At 40.6% G+C, this 21,041-nt stretch overlaps 1 protein-coding gene across 6 annotated transcripts in view; it reads left to right on the plus strand.

The window, feature by feature from the left end:
• Positions 1-19,932, plus strand: part of qkia (QKI, KH domain containing, RNA binding a) — a 70,776-nt gene extending 50,844 nt beyond the window's left edge. The window contains exons 5-8 of one of the 6 annotated variants that reach the window (XM_026338936.1): positions 8,535-8,622; positions 10,048-10,488; positions 12,506-12,580; positions 13,827-19,932. In XM_026338936.1, coding sequence (XP_026194721.1) covers positions 8,535-8,622; positions 10,048-10,488; positions 12,506-12,580; positions 13,827-13,843 — 621 coding nt within the window. In that variant the 3' untranslated portion in view covers positions 13,844-19,932. Of the gene's footprint in view, positions 1-8,534; positions 8,623-10,047; positions 10,489-12,505; positions 13,279-13,826 lie in introns of those variants that run through there. The other 5 variants (XM_026338940.1, XM_026338939.1, XM_026338937.1 and 2 more) reach the window with 5 other exon arrangements.
• Positions 19,933-21,041: the final 1,109 nt, after the last annotated feature.

Consider the following 21,041-nt stretch of genomic DNA (forward strand, 5'->3'; position numbering starts at 1 on the left):
ATTTCTCTCCTCTAAGGGGAATTAGGCCTGTTTCTTCTTCTGTCTAATTTATTTAGATTTTTAAGTCTGCCATGATCCCCAGTGAAGGTGCATTGTACACAAGCCCTCTGCACCACTTACAAAATTGTCTTGCCCACTTGTGCTGTCCTGTTAATTTCAGTTCACACACTTACACATGCAGTTTAGTCCCTAACCACCAAGGGCTCTCACATCATTGTAAAATAACCTCATTTCTAATCCACCTGGTTGTGCTTGGTTCCTCTGGGTGGTTGGTAGGGGGGGTTCAAGTATCGTAATACTGCACGCAGGAAGAGGAGGCAGTTAACAAGACAGGTAACAAGGCAGGCTGAGAGGCCCAGGCAGTTTTAATCTGCCCTGGTCCTCTAGTGGTGAGTAGAGGGACCCTGAAGGGCCCTGGCCAATCTCTCTTCCTCTCTTTGAAGGTCCCCTTAATCCCTTTACATAGAGGCAAGAAAATGCAAAAGTGTGTGTATATGTGTGTGGATGTATTCATGTGTGCATATGCCTGTGGGTCAGCTGTAGAGTAAATGTAGTTAGGGTCTTGCATCTCCATTGACGCAGTGTTGATCAAGATTTATGCACTTTGTCTATCTGTCTGTTTTTCTAATACACACACTACTTTATACATTGTCCACCCGCCATAGTTTATGAACTTCCCCAGGGATTACCAGGACCAAGCATCAACATCTGCAAAGTGGGAACACACACACACAAACACGCACACACACTGCTTTCATCTCTGCCTCTCCAGCGACTGTGTGTCCCAGTGTTTAGGCAGGAAAATAGGATTGTGTAGAGCTCAGCGAGAGCCCAAAGGCCGCCTGTCAAAGTCAGCTCCTGCAGTCTGTGCATCGCCTTGCCAGCCATCACTCAAATTATTTCAAACTCCATTCTCTCAGTCCCACCAGCCAACTCTGGACTGATGGCTTTCTTTGTCTCCTCTATGGTGTCTTGAGTGTAGAAGCCTCCCTTCTGTTTTTGCTTTATCTCACTTGGGTTCATTTGCCTTGTTTACTTCTCTCTTTCACGCTGTTTTGTTTGTTTGTGTTGATGTTTGCAATACCTCACTTGTTGTCTGTTGCAGTGACTGGTTTTTCCATGTTGAAACTTGGGTTGTGTTTAGTGGGGTACAGCAAAGCTGAAACTAAAATATTTCCTTTTTCTTTTCTAAAATCTTCTTTTGAATTCCCAATGTTTTCGCATTTCCAGAGAAAGCACATGTCTGTAACATATACTAAAAAATAGAATAGGGCGACCAATTAATCAGGCTGACATTTGGCATTTTAATTAATCAGAACAATGTCTGTGCGCATCCCGTCCTTTTGCAGCACTGCTACGGCTATGCACCAGTAAACTATATGAATGTGCAAAATTATTTGGGTGCACTAGTGCAAGTGACTCTCAAGCATGCATTTTCTTTGCACTTAAAAAGTGCAGTGATTACAGTTATTGAGTGTGATTGGCATCAGCATCTGCCAACTTTTGGGAATTATTATATTATCATAGAAACGGTTCTCACTTTGGTAACATGATTTGTTTCACCATTTCAAAAGGGACTTAGAAATCTCTCTGATACAAGATAAAATTGTTGATTTGAATCATTGGATTTGAATAATTTGTACAAATTTGCTTTGTCAGGTTGAACTGAACCTTACACACCAAGTATCCTCAAGGTATGGGTCTCAAAACAGTTGACAAATGTTTTTGAAATGCTGGACTGAATGCATATGTCCTGATAAATTAATTCAATGGCTTCCAGATTAGAATTTCATATCGTACAGAAATAACTCGGATTCCTGTTTTAGGAGAAAACTCCAGTGATCAGTTCTGAGTTAGGATCTCTGATTCTGATGCAAATCCCCAGCAGTATTTAAAGCTCCTAAATCATCCCTAGCCAAATCCCTTCAAGATATTCCCTGCTCGATTGGATGGCATTAAAGGATTGCAGTGACAGAACAATACACCGTCTGGCAGCCTGGTGGAATGAAGGATAAAGTGAGGGGAGGAGAAAGTGGAGGGGGGGAGAAATGGAATGGTAGTAGGTGAATAAGGTAGAGATTTAGTGGGCAAATGTGGAATTCGAGTTTGGAATGGCAGGGAATATTGTCAGTAGCCGTAACAGATGATGGCAGAAGAAATGGACAGCTGCTTGTTGGGCAACGCAACATGGTTAGACTGCATGATCTCTGCTGCTCTTAGCATGTAACATTGTCTGTTTGTCTAAGCTGGTGGTAATAATATGTCTAAATTATGTTGCCAGATCTGTAAAATAAATAATAAAATTGTAGGTTATTTATATCAAGTTTAATCTGCTCTTAAACCTGTTATGTTACATGGAATACCAACCCAGTTTCTGAGAATACACAGGATTAATTCAGAATTGTCACATAGCTTCTCCCCTTGTACTATTGGATATCTAGATTTGGATGAAAGAGAGATAAAAATCTGTTCCATAGGCAGTGAGCTGCGGGGCTATAAGTCTGTGTGTTAGCTGATACACATGTTCAGAGTACAAGGCCAAGGTTGCCCAACTCACTTTTCAACGGCACAATGAAAGGCTAGCATGAGCTCTATAGATCTAGAAAACCCTGCCTGTGCCATGGACCAGACCACATCTACCACCCATACTTGCATTGCATGTTATGGATAACCCCAAAGGAAGTGTGAAGGTAAACTGGGTTCAAGCAATTAAATGAATACCTCTCTGTAAAATATTGTAATACCCTGGGCACCCAGCAGTACTACATCAGACAGAACAGGGACAGCACATTTGCTCTGAGGCCTTGGCATTTAAGAGATTTGTTATGATTTAGAAAGTGAAGTATTAACAGAGGAATTAGCTGACTTTGTAATGTGCCACTTTCAACTGTACCTCAGTAAGCTGTGTGATTGACAGTAATGGGGCGGAGCAGCCATGATGTGTTTGTAATAATCTGACTGGAGTCAGGTTCACTTCTATGCTAATGAGCTAGGGTGTTGGTGGTTTAGCATGACTAATGATGCACATAGCTAACAGAGCTGTCTGTGAGTGGGGAAAGGAGCAAAAGAGTAAAGGAGAAATAAAGAGGCTTTACAGGAGTGTTGTGAAGGTATAAGACAGTCAGAGAGGAGAGGTGCAGGAGATTGTGAAGTTAGTCTTTCGGGAAAAAGAAAATACAGTTGAGGCCCGATTCCCTCGGCAGATATGTTCACAAAAGCCAAGGAGAAGGCAGACGAGAGAAAATTACCTTTGAAAGAGCAACAGTGAATTTGAGAAAGGACATGCAGCACTTACTCCGGCACCCTCTTAAGGTGCTTTTTATGAGAAATGGAAAAGGTGCATCTTTATGTAGCGTTTTGTAGTATTTGGGGTTTTTCATGGTCTTGCGTGTGTATGTGTGTGTGTGTGTGTGTTATGCATATACATTGTTCACATGATTTGTGGTTTTGTCTATGAATACATGGGAATCAGGTGTGCAAGATATGTTTCTTTTTTTTCCCAATTGATTTAACTTCCTTGTCACTTATTTATTTAGTGTGGAGTGTTTTTGAAGCTTGCTTCCTCTACTGTAACACCCCCACTTCTGGAGAGGGTGGAATTGTTGATAAGCAATCTAGGAAGTGTAGCAAGAGTGATCATTTTCCTCCAGATGTTAGAGTTTGGGAAGGAACCAAAAGGGAGTGGAACAGGGAGGGGAACAGGGAGAAAAACTAGCTGCAGCCACTACCAGTTCCAATCCTCTGTGTACATGAAGTCATCTACTCCTCCTTCCCTCAGGCTCCTAATACCACCTCCTCCCCTTGCTTCTGCTGAATTTTTCCCCCTCCCCTCTCATTCACAGTTCTGCCTCTCTCTGTATCCCAAGAGGCATCCAGGGCAGGCTGTGTTTACTGCTGAGGTAATTTGAGTAGTTTGGAGAGAGCCTGACCCTGGCCCTGGTAAGGCCTAAGGTGTGTGTGTATGTGTGTATGTGTGTATACACACATTTGTGATGACTGGCAGTGAGGCCAGGGAAAGAAAGCTGGCCTTAGCCAGTGTCAGCCCACTAGGGAGCAGATAAATTGGTTTTCACTATGCTGTCTGTCTTTTCTTGTCTCATATTCTCCAGCTATCCCTTTCTTCTTCCTGCACATCTCTCCATCTCCCCACCAACTCAAAGACAATCATTCACGCTTTCTCTTGCATTTGCTCTGCAGCACTTTTTCTCATCTTGATACTGTTTTGTTCCACCTGTCTATCTCTCTATGCTCATCATTTCATCTCTCCAAGCTGTTAGTGGAGCTGCAAAGACTGGCTCTTGCCAGATATGAGCAAAAACTCCCCCTCAGTTGCAGCCATAGGCATAAGCATATTCATTCCATCTAATCCAGTTGCCTTTTGTCAGTGGGTGAGATGGATAGGAAAGGCCTAGGACTCTGCTGTCAGAGGGTGAATGAGGGTGCAGCTCTTTAAAGACCCTCAGACAGCCAGTCACCTGTCGCCTGTTGCTGTCCACATGTAAACACAGTAAATAACCCTGAACATAAGCTCTATTGTCGATAACAGTTGGCATTAGCTATAGTTTGTATTCATCAACATATGGACACAAGCTTTGACAAGAAGAGACACAAAGAGTGAAGCATGACAGTGATTTAGATGCATCTAGTGACCCCATCGCAGGGCTGTCAGGTAGGCAGGGAGACATGGCTCACCTACTTTAGCTCATCACACTTGCGTCTCCATTCTCCTGCCTCCTCCTCCTATTCCCTCCTTCCCTCACCCCACTGTCTTGCTCCTCCCTGATAGCTTTTACCGCTCTGCTGATTTCACAAATAGGCCTCATTGATTGAATCTGATTCTTGTGGATAGAGCAGCTTTATTGAGTGGCTTTTTCGCTGATGGACAGGAGAGTGTGTGTGTTTTTGTGTGTTTGTTACACACATCTCTGTGTACATGGTAGGGATATAAAGTAAAACTTCCTTTCCTCATCCCTTTTGCTTCGTAATACAGCAGCTATTCCTCTCCTGGAAACTTCAGCAGCCTGATCGTTAGACATACATTCACCACGCTTACAGACATGGTCTCAAGTGGTGGCTGTGTCTTAGTAAATGTTTTATTATGTGTGGTGCATACTGACTGGGTTGCCTGTTAATTGAGGCAACACCTTGAGCAAGGCAACATTAACGTGTTAGCAGCACTCTGCACTGTTCATCAAACATTAATTTAAGCTCTGCTTCTACAGTAGGAAGCTGCCCCAGCACAACACAATTTAAGTCAATCCAACTCCACTCCAGCATTAACTTATGGTTTCTCCTGATCTCACAGCTCCTGTCTACAGCCATTTTGTATCTGGCATCTTGTTTGTGGTATATCTCAAATGAGGACACTTGCATTGCCAACACTTCCCAAACATCTACAGAGAACCACAGGAAACAAAAACAGAAAAATAGGGAATGTTGCAGTGGGAAATATATAGTTTGATAGAGGAAAATGAGCTTGTTTGAAATGTAAAACAGAAATGATCTTTTGGGGTTTGGGAGCTTTAGCTAACAAACTGTGTTAGTGAGAAGATGGAGCTATATCGCCAGCACTCCACTGGGGATACACACATTTCACACACAGCAGCGCACACCTCATCCTAGCAGCGGCATCTGTGCTCTTCCCCTCTCGCTGCCCTCTATTTTGTGTCTCTCCCCTCTCAACAGGCAGTGTGCCGCCTGTGCAGAGTCGGATGGATGGTGGCATCCTCTTCCCCTGCGCCCATTTAACCCCAACAACCCTGCAGATCCATCATCATACAGCACACACAAACAACCCCTATTCATATCTCAGCATGTATTTGTCCTGAGCTGCAGCCTGCCGTCAAGCTTACCCCCCTTGTACTCTGCCTCATATATCACATACATACATACATGCTCATTATTTCTGTTTGAATTTTTAAAGGTTAATCTTGTCTTAGACTATTTAAGTACATCTCCAAAGATGCCAAAGTTCTGAGGTTCTCCACTTCTCATACTGCCAAGAGACAAATTGTTCATAAGGTATACCTAACCTTGATTTGAGAGCAGAGTGTAAGGAGCTATGTAAACAATTGTTGGGAGACAGCTGACATATCTGCGAGAGAAAATTTGCAACAAGCTAGAATGGATAGTGTTTGTACAGCTCTCTTCATAGAGTGACAATAAAAGGCAAAAACAAATCTGTGATTTATTGTTGTCACAATTGAAGCTTTGGATACGTAACGCATTCAACCCCCTCCATGATTTGCATCTGTTGAACTTATATATTCGTTTTGTCTTTTTCTCTTTCCTTCCCTCTTGTTTCAGTTTTGTCTATCAAGTTGGCTTGGCGCACATCCAAACAGCCACTGACACAGTTTTAGGCAGAGACACAAAGGCATGCACACAAAGAAGGAAGAAAAACAGCGGTTTGATTCGTGGGAGTCATTAGTACATTTAGTACATAGCAGACTTGTTTATTTGCTTTCAATGTTGTAGAGGTCAAGGTCTGATTTTAATTTGTGATGTAAACAACTGAAGAGGAATACAGAAAGGAAAATAATATACTGTATATCAGTAAAAAATTTGATTTAAAAATGTTTGCTTTGCACAGTTTAAGGTGATAGGTAGCTATTTCAAGTTCCTCTGTCATTAAGTGTTTGCATAGCGGTTGTAGTATCTAATTGGTTGTGATTCTGGCTATTGACAGTGGAGGTTTTACTTGTCCATGTTAGCTATTGACATTGATCTTGTTCAATTAACCCAGTAGGCTATCATTGTTGACATTTAATGTCATGTGGCTCTTTCTTTACCTTGAAGACCAATGGTGAGGGAATAAAACAAGAACTGGAAGGTGTGTATGCTTGTGTGTAAGAAAAATGCTTGTTATTGTCAAGTTATTGAAGAATACACAGTTTTTATACCTACTTGGTGTGTTGATTAGGATTATTGTAGCTTGGTTAAAAAGTAGGCTCACATTTGTAGATTACCATGTTATTTTGTGCAACAGAGTGAATAATGAATTAATAATTAGATTGCAATTGTTTGTAGTGTGGAAACATTTGTTCAGTATCATTTTCATATTAGGCCACAGAATAAATAATTATAAACAGCTATGTGATGAACGTTATCACACTTGCATCACGAGTGTCTTCGCAACTAGCCTTTTGTCTCTTTGTAGGATGTAAGTCTAAAAATTCTTTAGAGTTTAACGTTAAATGAAAAGATACTGTGGAGGCAGTCAAGGCAAGGGAGAAAAGTTCTGTGATTTGTTAATTGGCAACTCGGTGGTATCCTAAATATTGCACGCACATTGAGCTGAATACTGTGTCTGCAGAGAAGCCACTGCCTTACATTTAGTCAAAGGAGACCCACCTCTGTCACCTTTTCTTTTACTTAACCTCACACTTTCTCTTCCTCTCTGTGTGACTGTGTTGGAGGGGAGTCTCAGGGGACGGCTTAACTCTGAGCCCTCAGTTTTTTTTTTTATTCTTCTCTCTCTCTCTCTCTCTCTCTCTCTTTACACATCTTTCTTTTCTCATTGTCCTCTGAATGAAGCAGCAGACTGTTGTTGAACTGCGAATAAGTCCAGGAGACAGACTCGGAGACGGAACAGAAGTTCAGTATCTGCTTCCTGGCTTTTATTATTGTTACTGCTAATAGACTGGTTTGTCTTGCTGTGTGTGCCTATGATGTGTTTAGGTGCAGAGTGTATGTCTGCAACTGTTAGTACTTGTGGGATAAAACAGCAAGAGAACAAGAATCGAAATTGTACCATTTAGTTGCAAAAGGCATGAAATTAGTAAGTTCACTAAAGGTATATTTGAGGTCAGCAAGGCTTCACCCGCCTTTCTTTGCCCTGCTCGGTTTGGAGAGTAATTCATTTAAGGCCCTACTTAAATTATGATGTACAACCTGGAAAATCACAGGGGCTTTTGTGTTGTCATGGTTATTGAGTGTTGGGTACCTTCAGGGGAAATGGAGTTTGGGGGGTGGATGTGGGGAAGGGGTGCAGAATAGAAAGGGGAGGAATGGATGGGTATGAGTGGGAGGAGGGGTGCTATCTTAATTGCTTTCCGTGAATAATTTCAGCCCCTAATTTGGCGATAATGACAGTGGCTGCTGCTTTTGTATTTATTTATCCAAACATTAATTGACAGGACTGACATTAGCCAGGGCGGTTATTGCGCATTTGATTGCGCACAAGGGAGAAAAGAAATTACAGTAATTATCATTCTGATATGGAATATGAATATGCATACTCACACTTAATGTCTCTGTCAGCATTTTAGTAACAACAAAGCACTTTGCCATGACAACAGCACTTTAGCTTATCTCCATCTCTGTCTCCCTAAACCCAAATCAACTCGTGCTTGTGGAGGACAGAAAACATGTCATGTCCAAATGATTTAGCTGCCCCATGTCAGAACACCCAGGAATGTATTATGGCAAAATGGTTATGTGTATTCTCACAGTGTGAAAGGGCCTGAGCTTGTGAGGAATTAATATGTATTGTCTTATTGTGGATAGGTATTAAACATTTTTCTTTTTTACAGGCTGAGGGAGAAGACAATTTGAAGAAAATGCAGCTGATGGAGCTAGCGATTCTCAATGGAACATACAGAGACAACAACATCAAAACACGTAAGTGAGCTGCCATGGTCACACACACACATTCATAATGCGCATAATCAGTCTTTTTCACACAATACATGACTTATCTTCTAAGTGCTTAGACCAGACTTCTTAATATAAAAAACAGATCTTCCCTTTATTTTTCATTAGCTAAAGCTGTTTACTTTCATGAAATTAAATGTGTAGTCAGCTCCTCTGAGTACATACCATCATATTTTCTCTGACCACTACCAGACCTCTTTCTCTCAAGCTCTCCAAACAATTCATGTGTACCTACCCAACTATGAGTAGGGCGACTTCTGTTCCATTCTCCTGCGTATTTCTTTCCTCCTCCATCATCACCCCCTCCCCCGCCATCCAGATGCAATTGCTCAGTATCACTTGCTGTTGGCAGACTCTAAACCTTCAGCACATCGCTATATTTCACTTCCTCAACTCTGCATGTTAGTCACTAGTTCACATCTACAGTGTTTGCGCCTAAATCACAAAGTGTCATTTCTGAATGCATAATCATATCTGTACTTTGGATACAGGAATCCAGATCATGTGCAGTCTTTGCAGATTATGCAAATCATCATGTTGTTGTTTTTCAGAATTTAATTTAAATATGTTCATAAACTGGGTCCTGTATACGCAACTCTAATAGAACTCCAATTTGTGAATTTAAACTGAAAGTGAATCATTTCACCAGTGTTTAATTTTCCTTATTCAAATTGTAGTCATGATGAACTAGCCCACTAGCTAACCACAGTTACCGACTGCTTGATTTAATTGACCTTTGGGGAAGCTTGTGTGGCACGACTAGTAGCACGTGCTCATGCAGAACCACTTCAAAAATAATTTTTCTGTGTTAATTTCTGTCAAACAAACTAAATGGATTGCTGGCTTTATAGAGGACCTACATTTTATTTAACTACTAGAAACTTAAGTATAAGAAGCTCCCATATTTAGCTCAGAATTCTGCTCCTGCTGCATTGTGTCCTCTACATACAGTCAACAACTCCATTTCTGTTTGTGTGTATGTGTGTGTTGTTTACCTCATCTGTGCCATTTCCAGTGAATAAATGTAGTTGCTGTGGTGATAGGTGTGCTTAGAATGCATTTGGGGTGGCAACTGCATTTTGTGCTTCTTGTGTGTTGGTGTCAGGGGTTGTTTTTTTGTTTTTGTTTTTTTTTCTTTGCTATGTTAAGTTTTTCTTTGCAAAAGATTGTGGCTTTTGTGGTTCACCACCATGATCATTGCATGGACTAATTTTCCCTTTTGCCCCTCCCCTCTCTCCTATCTCCCTGCCACTTTCTGTTCCCCTTTCTTTTTCTCCTCTGTATTTTCACTTTTCACTATTCATCTGTGATTATGATCAACCATACTACACTTTGTGCCTTGTCCTCTTTCTGTCTTTCTTCTCCTGTCCTTCACTCTCTTGCTTATGGCAGCCACCCTTGCGTTCTCTCTTGCAGCAGCGGCAGCGGCCGCTCAGGGCCCTCGTCTCATAGCGGCCCCCACAGGTCAGGTGTTGCCTCCCCCAGCACTCCGACCCCCAACACCAGCTGGGGCCCCCATCATGAACCTCATCCGGCCTACTCAGATGGCTGCCATGCTACCCAATGGCACCCCCACCCTGGTGCCTCCCACACCGGATGCTGGGCTTATCTACACTACCCCCTACGAGTACCCTTACGCCCTGGCACCCACCTCCCTACTGGAGTACCCCATCGAGCACAGTGGGGTTCTAGGTAAGAGAGCCTGGGGAAGCATGGGTGCAGCAGGTACAGCGGCCAACTTTAGCCAGCCTGGACAGGAGGGAAGCTTGTTTTACCCCGGAGCTGGGGTGCTGGACGCGGCTTCCATGAGCCACAGTCAGGACTTGTTGAAAGGTAAATATGTTGTGTCCACCTGAGGATCAAAGCAAACAGACAAACTCACAAGGTGGATGTGCTGGTGAAGCTCTTGATAGTGGGATGACCAGCTACAGTATGTGGCTCATATGGACAGTGTATTAAAATGACAAAGGGGGACAAAACTCACCTTGTGAGGGCTAGGATCTTGGAAAGTTCCCTTTATACCTTGGACTTTGTGGTTTTTAGTTATGCTCTCGCCAAACAGTTATGCTCTCAGGTTTACATTGCCTCTTTTCTGCAAGGTTTATATAGGAGGACTTGGTTCATTGTGAAATGAGGCGTGCTGACAGAAACATGCTCACATACACGTAGTGTGCTCTCTAACCCTTTCATGCACTGGCCTGGAGGCATATTCAGTCTGGCGGCAGATCCCTTTGGATTTCTGCAGCTTTTGAAATCATTTCTCTGTGCTGTTCTCTGCAGGCAGGCCTTGATGCCTGGAGATAGTCCCTCTCTCACTCCCACTGGGGATGTTCATTAAATTCCCTCAGTCTTCCCTTTTTTCTTCTCCTTCCCCTCTCGCCATTGTCTTAGCTTCACCCCTCTTGAACTTGAGCTCTGTTCTAATACCTGATGTTCCCCATAGTTTCTGTATTAGGTGGAAAGTTCACTATGAGGGTCTATGTATTATTTTCATTCTCAGAGGTGCTTTAAACTCAAGACATCTGCTACCAAAGAGATAACTGAACTACTATTGATAAAATAGCCTCATATGGATATGAACACCATATGTTGTATTGAGGATGTAGTTAAAAAAGGCAAAGCTGCTTCTTGTGTTAGGACAGAAGAGGCCTTTGTCACTTTTCGCCACCTTTAATTTGTCACACTGTTCTTCTATTGTTGTCCACAGCATCATGTGGCAACAGCAGATACAAGTGTGATTTTAGCTGACCTGTGTATTTGAGGTGCCTGTGGGAGTCGTGTAGAACAGACAGGGCAGCTGACTGGCTTTTCTCTCTTTAACTTGCAGGGTTACACCAGCTTAGTGCATTTTATTTACTCACTCTATCGATTGGTGCCTTCAGCATCACAGGGCCCTGTGGAACACATTCACTCTCATACTCTCACAGTCTTGTGCACTTGGCTCGACTGCCTGCGCTGCTGTATCCAGCCACCATTGACTTCTCTGAGAAGAGGAAATGTTAGGGCATCTGCTGCTCCAGAGTAGTAGAGGTAGCTGCATAGTCATCATCCAAAACACACATTATACTTGACAGTGCCAGAATAGATTCCTTGTAGGATTTGATAACGGTTTTCACTTGTCCTTTTTCCCTGAGAGTGAATTCTATTTTTATTCTTAATTTCTGCAAATATCACATCATTTTTGTTATACTTAATAACATACACTGGCACAGAAACTGTTGTCATGTACAAGGCAGTGTCAAGCACTGCAGTAGGAAGAAATCGGTGACAAACATAGGAGGAAAATGACAGCTTCTAGTGCTTGTGAACAGATTGACCTAGAGAGAAATGGTGTGAGAGGGATAGAGAAAATGAAAGAGAGGGAGAGAGGCAGGTGGTGTCTGGCACTATTCAATTACCATCAGACCTGTATTGGATTTCCCCACCTTTCAAAATAAAGAGACAAATTTCTCTCAATCCTCCTCTGGATCCCACAGGAAGAATCACATTATTTTTCCAGACAGCCCAGGAGCCTGTAACCTTTACCTGCCCCTTTTTCAGAGTCCTCTATATAACTCGGAGCACTGTGGAATTGTATTACTTAAGTTATGCATTTTTAAATACCAAGTTAATCTCCAAAAAGGTGTATTATTTTTTTTCTACTGCATTTTCTACACTTAAGATAGATATGTGGTGTGTGTGCGTATATGTACTATAATCTGTATTATGTTGCTATTCAGTGTATTGTTGTATTATACACGCATTATTATGATAATGGTTACAAATGTGAATGTTATTACTGTAAAAGATGACTGTTTTTCCCTTCCTCAAAGTGAATGGTTTCTAACCTTGTGGACCTGTTACAATCTAGGTGCAATGGCTACTAAAGTGAGACGGCATGACACGCGGGTCCATCCTTACCAAAGGATTGTGACCGCTGACAGAGGTCAGTTTAGTCTCTTAGCTACACTCTGCTATTGACTGATGCATTTCCATGATTATAATGCCTATTATGCCGATGCCTTAGTTGAGAACTTGTATATTATCTGTGTTATATTATTTTGTTTTCCTCTTCCCCACCAATTTTCTTATCCCATACATCCACACCAGCTAAATGGTTGAATGTGGTGTGCACATTTTGTTTACATGTAGTACTTACATATACAGTGTGTGTAGACTGTGTATATGTCAAAGCTCAGGCAGAAGTGATCTTAACAGCTTTTGGTTTATGCAGCTGTGAAGCCAGGACAGGTAGTACTTTGCAGGCAGTGTGAAAGGTGTATAATGACATTCCTCTGATGTGAGATTAGAAGCTAAAATGGGACAGGCTTGTTCCCATACATGATTTATCTCCTTGGCTCATAAGGAGCAAAGAAAAAGGAGAAGCATTTCTATACTATCTGAGAGGCCTTCTAGGCAGAAGACGGGTAGCCATGCTGCTACCAGGCGCCATTTCACCTTGAAAGTTAAATTTATTTTGGATTTTATTTTTCTATTGAAGACAGACACGCACAGACATAAGCTGAGGTAGCTTGCATTCTCTCCAGTGTATTGCAAATATATTGAAATAAAGCTAAAATACATTTTTAATATTTCAGTTGTACTTGAGGTACTGTCATTTTATATTTGAGCATTTTATATCAAATGTATTTATGGTTCTTGTGTATATTTATATTATATAAAAATATACTGCTAAATAAAGAGAAAGAATCGGAAACAGCGATTCATCTATTCATTGCACATTTAATATTAGTCACAGTTATACCTCACAAAACATTAGTCTCCTTACTACTAATCACACTGTTTATAACTTGCACTCGAACTTGAAAGACACTAAAAAAACTAGAATTTTGTTATTTTGTTTGTCTGTTCGACCTCTCCTTGCTTCTACTTTTTTTTTAGGGGGCGGGGGGGGGGGTTGTGGGGGCAATGTGCACTTAAATTAAACCAACAAGCTACCTGATTCAGGGTGGGGGCTTAGTAGTTGGGATCATGGTGTGAAAACATCATGATTGTAATGAGATTAGCTGGGCTCGTCCCACATTGGCAGGGGAATTATGAGCAGGGGGCAACATAAGAGATTGCATTCATTTTATTGTTAAAATGATGTCATTCCAGTCTCTTCTTGCTGACACTAATATCCTTTCTATCTTTTTTTTCTGTTTGTTTTGTTTTTGTTTCTAACCACCTAGCCGCCACCGGCAACTAACACATGACCTTCTGACCTCTGAACTCTTCACCCAATGACGAGCCGCCCCAAGCCTGCCTGCTGATCAGTTAACTGGTAATTGCCTTTTGCTAGCCTCTCGGACACAAGTGAGAGAGAGAGAGAGAGAGAGAGGCGCCTGCCCGTACAGTTACCCTAACACGTTCTGACAAAAAATAGAAACCAACGCAGAATCTTCACAACAACAAACACAACAAAACCCAACAAAGTTGTGTAATATTCATTTTTTCCCTCTGTTTATTGAGTTTAATTCCCATTCTTTCTCTTTCTTTTTCTTCATGAATCATATGCTGGGTGGATGTGTTTGTGGTTTTACTCAGAAATCTGCACTGAATTATATAGCAATAAAGACCCCCACCCTGCCCACCCTCCTTTAATCACTTTGATTTGATGACCTCACTTGCATGTATCAAACGTCAGTACTACTACTTGACGCAAACCATTTGGTTTCAGAGTAATGACATGACCCCACCCCCTCTCCAAAATGAAATACTCAAGAGCCCCTACCTGCTCCCACCCTGATCCAACACCCACCTACTGCAAGAGAAAAAGAAATGGAAGGAAAGAGAACCTACACTCACATTAACTTGTTTAATTTCTGTCATTTTTCACATGTAGTGCTGTTGTTGAGCTCTAAGATGTAATTATGAGCTGACACATTCTGGGTGTGCCCCTCAAACAGCTTTCTGTCTGTTTGTAAAAACAAAAAAAGCATGGCTGAAATGATTGCAAATTGAGCTTTTTATGATTTATGTGTTTTTTCTTCTGACTTTTTTTTTGCTTTACTTTTGAGTCATTTCCTCCACTTGATTTTGGTTTCTTTGTTGTTCGTATTTGACTAATTAGCTTTGCTTAAACTGCCAAAATAAGGCAGGTGGTTATCTCTGGAAAACAAAACGCAATCCAATGTTTGAAGCAGGCTGCGGGAACCTATGAAATTATGAAGGGCATAATGGGAAGGGCAAATTTGGGCTGATGGGTTTATGTGTGTTTTAATTAATACTACAATGAAAGTAGGGTGTGCTGAGGCTTCGGGGACATTGGAGCAGTGCTTATTAGCCACTGGCCATCGCTCTGCCCCTATCCACACTACATCCATTATCCAGTGCCTGATGTATCAAGGAAATATCTCAATGAGTTAGCTGAGCTGTGATTTGAAAAGACAAAAAAAAGTATTATGTGTGCATATTTAGCCAAAGGGTTTTCCAGTGAATTATATATCTGCAATTATGCATCTGTCTCACAGAGGGCTCTCTTTGTGATTTTAGAGTTTGCTAGGGTGTGAATTTGTGGTGCCTGCCTTCAGCTGGAGCAGTCAGTCAGATGACTTTCAACGTATTAGTGCTTATTTTTTCTGAGGAGGTGAACGCAGGCAATTAACACTAAATCAACATGCTACTCAGCTGCAGTACATTGCTAGGGGGAAGGGCACGTTGAAGTTATGTACATAAACGCTTTTGTCATAATAACTGGCTTCTATATTATTATCATCAGCCACGTTGCCAGTGTTTTATTTGTCTTTTTCGTTTTCATCTCAACATTAGGCCAACTTTTGTTTGGAATTGTATTTTTATTTTTAACCCCGGTTAAATGTGTAACATCTGGGGGGACATAATCTGAGCCTCCTTGCAAATTAGAGAAATTACTTTTGAGGTTGTATTATTTTAATGGTGAACATTTAATTTTTAACACATGCCAAATCATCCAAAAGCGCATCCACAATGTGTCACACCTCCCTGTGATCGTAGTCTAGCTCCTGAGCCCAAAATCTTTTGTTTAACTCTCTCAAGAAAAAATAGGATGTGAAAGCCATGCCTGCCTGTTCAAATTGCTTTATACATACGTCTTATATATATATAAATATATATAAATATATAAAAATGTAGATATGTCATTGCATATACAAATACAGAAGAGAACAAAAAATAGATAATTTTACAGGGTGCTGGAGAAGAGAAAAAAATTGAAAAGTCTATTTTTGGCAATTTTAGCTTTTGATACTTTACTTGCAGTTACAAAATCAGAAAAAATAAACCAATAAAAAAATGTTTAAACAGTATAGGGGGAAACAGAATAACCGAGTGGGTGAGGAATAAATGCTGTTGTCTTGGATGTAATTGGAAAGGAAGACGAAGACCAAAACATTCGTAACCTGCGGAAAGTTAGCGAAGGGTCAGAGCGAGACAGATGCCGAGAGTGTTTTAAAAGGATCAGTTCAAAAGTGCCTTATCAACAGTGGTTTCTGTGTTCTGAGTATTCCAGTTGTGTTCAATAATATCCAGCACCCACCAGGATGGCGCAGAGAGCAAAGAAAAGTGTTACACGCTCTGAATAGTTGAGCAGGGTAGCCGCCAACCTATTGTGGTGTTACCGAAGTTATTCTATGCAAAAAGAATAGCAGTCGTTTTGACCAGCTAAAATATGTGCCATGGTTTTGTCTTCCTGAAAATTTATTTTTTCTTTTCCTTTACCTGATTGCCCTTTACTCTGCTACCTGAGCAGATATTGTTCTCTTTTTATTTAGTTTTTTAATAATCATATGAAATATTGTCTTGATTTTTTTTTTTGTTTTTTTGTGACTGTGACTTAACTTCCTAGAACAAATTGAACTGCCAATAGCAACGCAGTCTTCTGCCAGAACATGTTTTGATCGTGAGCTGAGAAAAATACATAACATCCAAGGGAATAAAAATGAAAGGGGCGTCGTCCCCGTTGGCATTAAGCCCGTTTGGTTCGACAGCTGCAAACTGAAAACATCCAGTCCACGTATCTCGATGTCAGTTTGACAACAAACTATCAATACAATCATGAGATTTATAATGGACAAATGAAATAGTGGATAATGAAACAAGCAACTCTATTTCACAGCCAAATAGTTTTCAGTTATTGAAATAACTGGCAGTTTATCGCTGGAAGGTGAAATAAACTCATCATATTAAATTGAGGAATTCTTTGATCCAATATTACCCTTGGCAGTTTGTTTTGCTAGTCATAGCTCTTTCATCACGCTGTTACACCGAAAGGTCAATGAATTTATCTTTTTCAGTGTTATTATTTTAAATTGAAATGCAATATTAAAGTGGAGCAAGTGATGGCTATTCAGCATTTGACAGTATTAAAAAAAAAAAAAAAAAAAAAAATCCTTCTGCAATGTTACAACTTGCTGTGTCATTGTGAAAGGCTGAAAGTCCATCAGGTGAAAGGTTAACTCTATACCTACCGTATTCTCTCTGGCCTGCCTACTACATGTATGATAATGTAATTAACAGCCATTGTTACAGGTTTATAATGTATTTTTCTAATCTCATTTTATATGTATATTAATCATGTTTCTGAGTGCTTTTTTTTTTTTTTTAAATCAAATCCACTGCTTCTTTTTTTTTTTTCCTCCCCTAAACAGCCATCCCCCACCCCCACCCCCCCCCCTCAACCTTCTCTTTTACATCTTGAAAACTGTCTCTTGTGGGGAGTGTTGCCTTTTTTCCCCTGTTATATTTTGTTTTGTTTTCTTGCCAATTCCCAGCTTGTTTAACTCATTAGCTACTTTATTAGTTTTCTTGTCATAAGTATTTTTACATGCTTGCATTTAGTTTTCATGGTGTATGCTGTTATTTTTCTTATTAACCTCTTGGCATTTATTTTAATAAAACATTCTTAGTAAGAATTTTACTAACTTGCTGATATTTTGTCTTGTGTTTTTAACCAGTTTCATGAATGTATGACCTTGGTCTGGTTCACGGACTAACACGATTAAAACTGGTGTCTGGGCACCACTTACACTCACTCATTTATAAGCACACTACATAATCAGACACTAGTCTACTGTACACATATACTGAATGTAAAATTCAGCTCCACACACAAACACACTACACACACACACACTCAACCTAACTGGAAACTGCACGAGTTGATAAGCGTCCCTCACTCCCGCTCGCGCACTCTCACCTCTGTGCTGCAGAAATCTGCTGACACTCTTCATACTTGCCCTCCTCGCTCAGTTCCCACATCGCTGCTGTGTCTCGTCGTCTCTGTTAGAGACAACTCTCTTGTTAGTTGTCCTGTCCTTCTCTGTCACTGCGAGACAGCAGGAAGTGTCGCAGTGTCTGGGGACATGAGCTGCACGTTACTTGAGGTCACTGGTTAATTTACGGGTCAGCTTTCCCCTCTTGAACAAAGCGCACTCTGATTAAGGGGGTCATGTCTGTACACAGAGGTCACTCTCATAGATTCCAAAAACAATGAATCCCTCTATCTGAAGCTCCATTTCTGACAGATCTCCTCTTTTTCCACACATTAGTCAGTGCAGAACTAGTGATAATCTGTGCCAAATACTGCATATTAGTCATCTCAAGAAGAATTAATTTCACTGTGAATTATGTTGAGCAGAACATCTCATCATGACACAATATAGACGTAGTGAGTTATGTAGAAATAACTTGAGGTGAATTTATAAATGTTTAGTTGTGTCATGGCCTAAAGTTGTCCCCAACCCCCCCGTGGCTGGTTATGCCTGGGTAGTAGCATTAGTTACCACCAGCTGAACACTTCTCTCCATTCAGCTTATTGATATGACTGCTGATACTGGGCCATTTAGGAGCTTCCATAGTGCTCAGGCACAAACCAGCACACCATACTGATACGAAGAACTTTGGGATCAAACCTTACTATTCCTTCTTGTGTGAAATGCTGAGTATTACAGTACAGCAAGCTAGTATTGTAATTTTGGGGAAGCTTTTTCTTTCCTGTGTGTGCGTTTCTGAAACACTGCCAGTGTTTGTTGTTAATTCTATTACTGTGTCAGTGCACTCGGTCCTGGGTTCACGCGGCTCTCTTTTGTCTATCCAGCTTTCTTCCTCCTCCACTAATTCAAGTTATTGACACTGACACACGAGCAAAAGATTAACTTCATTAATCCTGATTATTACTTTAACCCACCGAGTGATACCTCCACAGATTTTTTATTTTTTCCTACTTTTTAAAATCTGCACAACAAAAACAACTCGGCCTTAACTGCTGCAATTTCTCTTCATGTCTCAGTGAACAAAGAATGAGGATCAAACCTGTCTAACATTAAACGTAACATTTCCTCTCCTCTCTAACATTGTGTCTTTGATCTGAAAGTGGGTGTTTTCGCCTATAACACCTGCTTGTACACCAGCAAGTAGAGACAGAGATTGGATTAGTGGCAAACCAGCCTTTGTACACTTGGTGTTGTCTGCCATACGCTTATTTATTTATTAATGTCGAATTGGCCTTTAATGTTTTTTGATTGGTTCCTCTGTGCCATAATGAGCAACTTGAGCTAAAATCCGTCCATCCAGAGTTGTACTTATGTCACAAACCTTGCCTTTTACATGTCGGGGAGATTTTCAGCGGCTCGCCTCAAAGAACACGCTGTTGAAAGAATAATAAAAAAAAATAAGACATTAAGTGGCAAGTTAATTTCCAGAGCACAATGTGTTTAAACACTGCCTAAATTCTTGCATCTCTGAGCTAGGAAGTGCCTTTTTTTTCCTGAGATTGGGAAATTATATATTTTTGTACTTTTGTCATTCAAGTGCCAATTTTCTGTCTCCCTTATTGTCAGCCAAAGGCTTTTTTTTTTTGTTGAGCACAAAAAACTAAATGCCCACGCTTTTTTTTTTTCTCCTTCAGTAACAATGTACATACATTTTGAACTTGGGAAACTGTGACCAAAATGAGGAATTTGGTCACAGCTGTTTCCCACCATTAAACTTTGGCTTAATGGTTCCTGTTCGATTTGAGCCACTGAGAACTACGCGTTTCTGTTTTTCTGATTGGACGACGGTATGCACTAAACATCTGTTTGCATACAGCTACCATTTCTGCCGGCCCAGTTCTCAGTGCCTTTCCAAATCTGTCGCAGGGCATTCAGTGTATTGATCTACTAACTACCTTTTCACCTGTCAGTCTTTTTTATTTTTCTTCTGTTCTGTTTAACAAACATTCCTCCAGTGAGTTAAACGGCAGGTTTTAACCAATCAGTATTGATCTTAGCAATGTAGCACTCAGGTGGTTAAAGGGTAAATGCTACCAAAATACAGAAGGAGACAATTCTAGCCCCACTGGATTTTTGTGTTTTCTTTTTTATTATTATTATAATTTTTTTGACTGTGATAAATATGCATTAAAAGTAAAAATGCTTCTTTCCTAAAATTATACTAGTATGATATATACTGTAAGTTCCTCATGCGTATAGTGGTGCACTAAAATATGTGAGATTTTTTTTGTGGAGTTGTAAGTTTTTATGTGAAGTAGCCTTTATTCTTTATTTTGTTTTGTTTTCTTTGTTTTATAGAAGGTTAGACTGAGAATTTTGAATAGGGTTTTAAAATATGTAATGCCAGTTTTTGTTGCTCACACCAAAAAAAAAAAAAAAAAAAAAAAAACGAAAACAAATGTCATGTGTGCAATAAAGAACCATATTTACAAGCTTCCCTCTGACTGCTCTGCTGGACTGGTCCTTTGCTTCTTTAGCGGTGACATCATTTCTTTGGATTTGCTGCGACTTTTTCTGGTGTTTAAAGGTAGGTGCGCCGCATTCACTGGAAATAAAAATAAAATGTGAGGGAAATCAAAGTTCAACGCTGGCAACATAACTCTTGTCTAAGCCCCTTAAAGTGAGATCAAGCCCTCTCTTGGGTTTTAGTGTGATGTTGGTGAAACGTCGACCTTCTGTGAGGGTCAAATAGTTAAAGCGTTCTCTCTGGAGATGGTATTTAGCGGTCAAATCCATTTCTGGCTGAAGTCATTTTTCTGTTTAAATAGAGTTTTAATGCCTGCGCCAGAGAACAACTGGCACATAAATCCTCTGCGTTTCACTCTAATCTAGTGTAGTCAGATGAGAACAAGTGCAGCATCAGGTTGAAGCTTTGACACACACTGACACTATTTAGGCGACTGTCACTGTGTGTCAACAGACGTGTGGTCAACCACAAGCGAGCAACTGCACGTCATGACTCATGAAGTGTGAACATGTCCAGTCGTGGGTGTATCAATAATATGTCTTTGCACAAAGCAACTCTATTTGCAGCGTTGCTTTGTCCGTCTTAACAGCTCAAACATCAGACTCAACATAGTTCTTTCCTAATCTTATGACGGTTGCTGACAGGACATTGCAGGTTCCCTCTGTGTTGGTACTTTGTTCAGAAAATGT

Source organism: Anabas testudineus, chromosome 22 (genome assembly GCF_900324465.2).
Source record: "Anabas testudineus chromosome 22, fAnaTes1.2, whole genome shotgun sequence".
NCBI classification, from domain to species: Eukaryota; Metazoa; Chordata; class Actinopteri; order Anabantiformes; family Anabantidae; genus Anabas; species Anabas testudineus.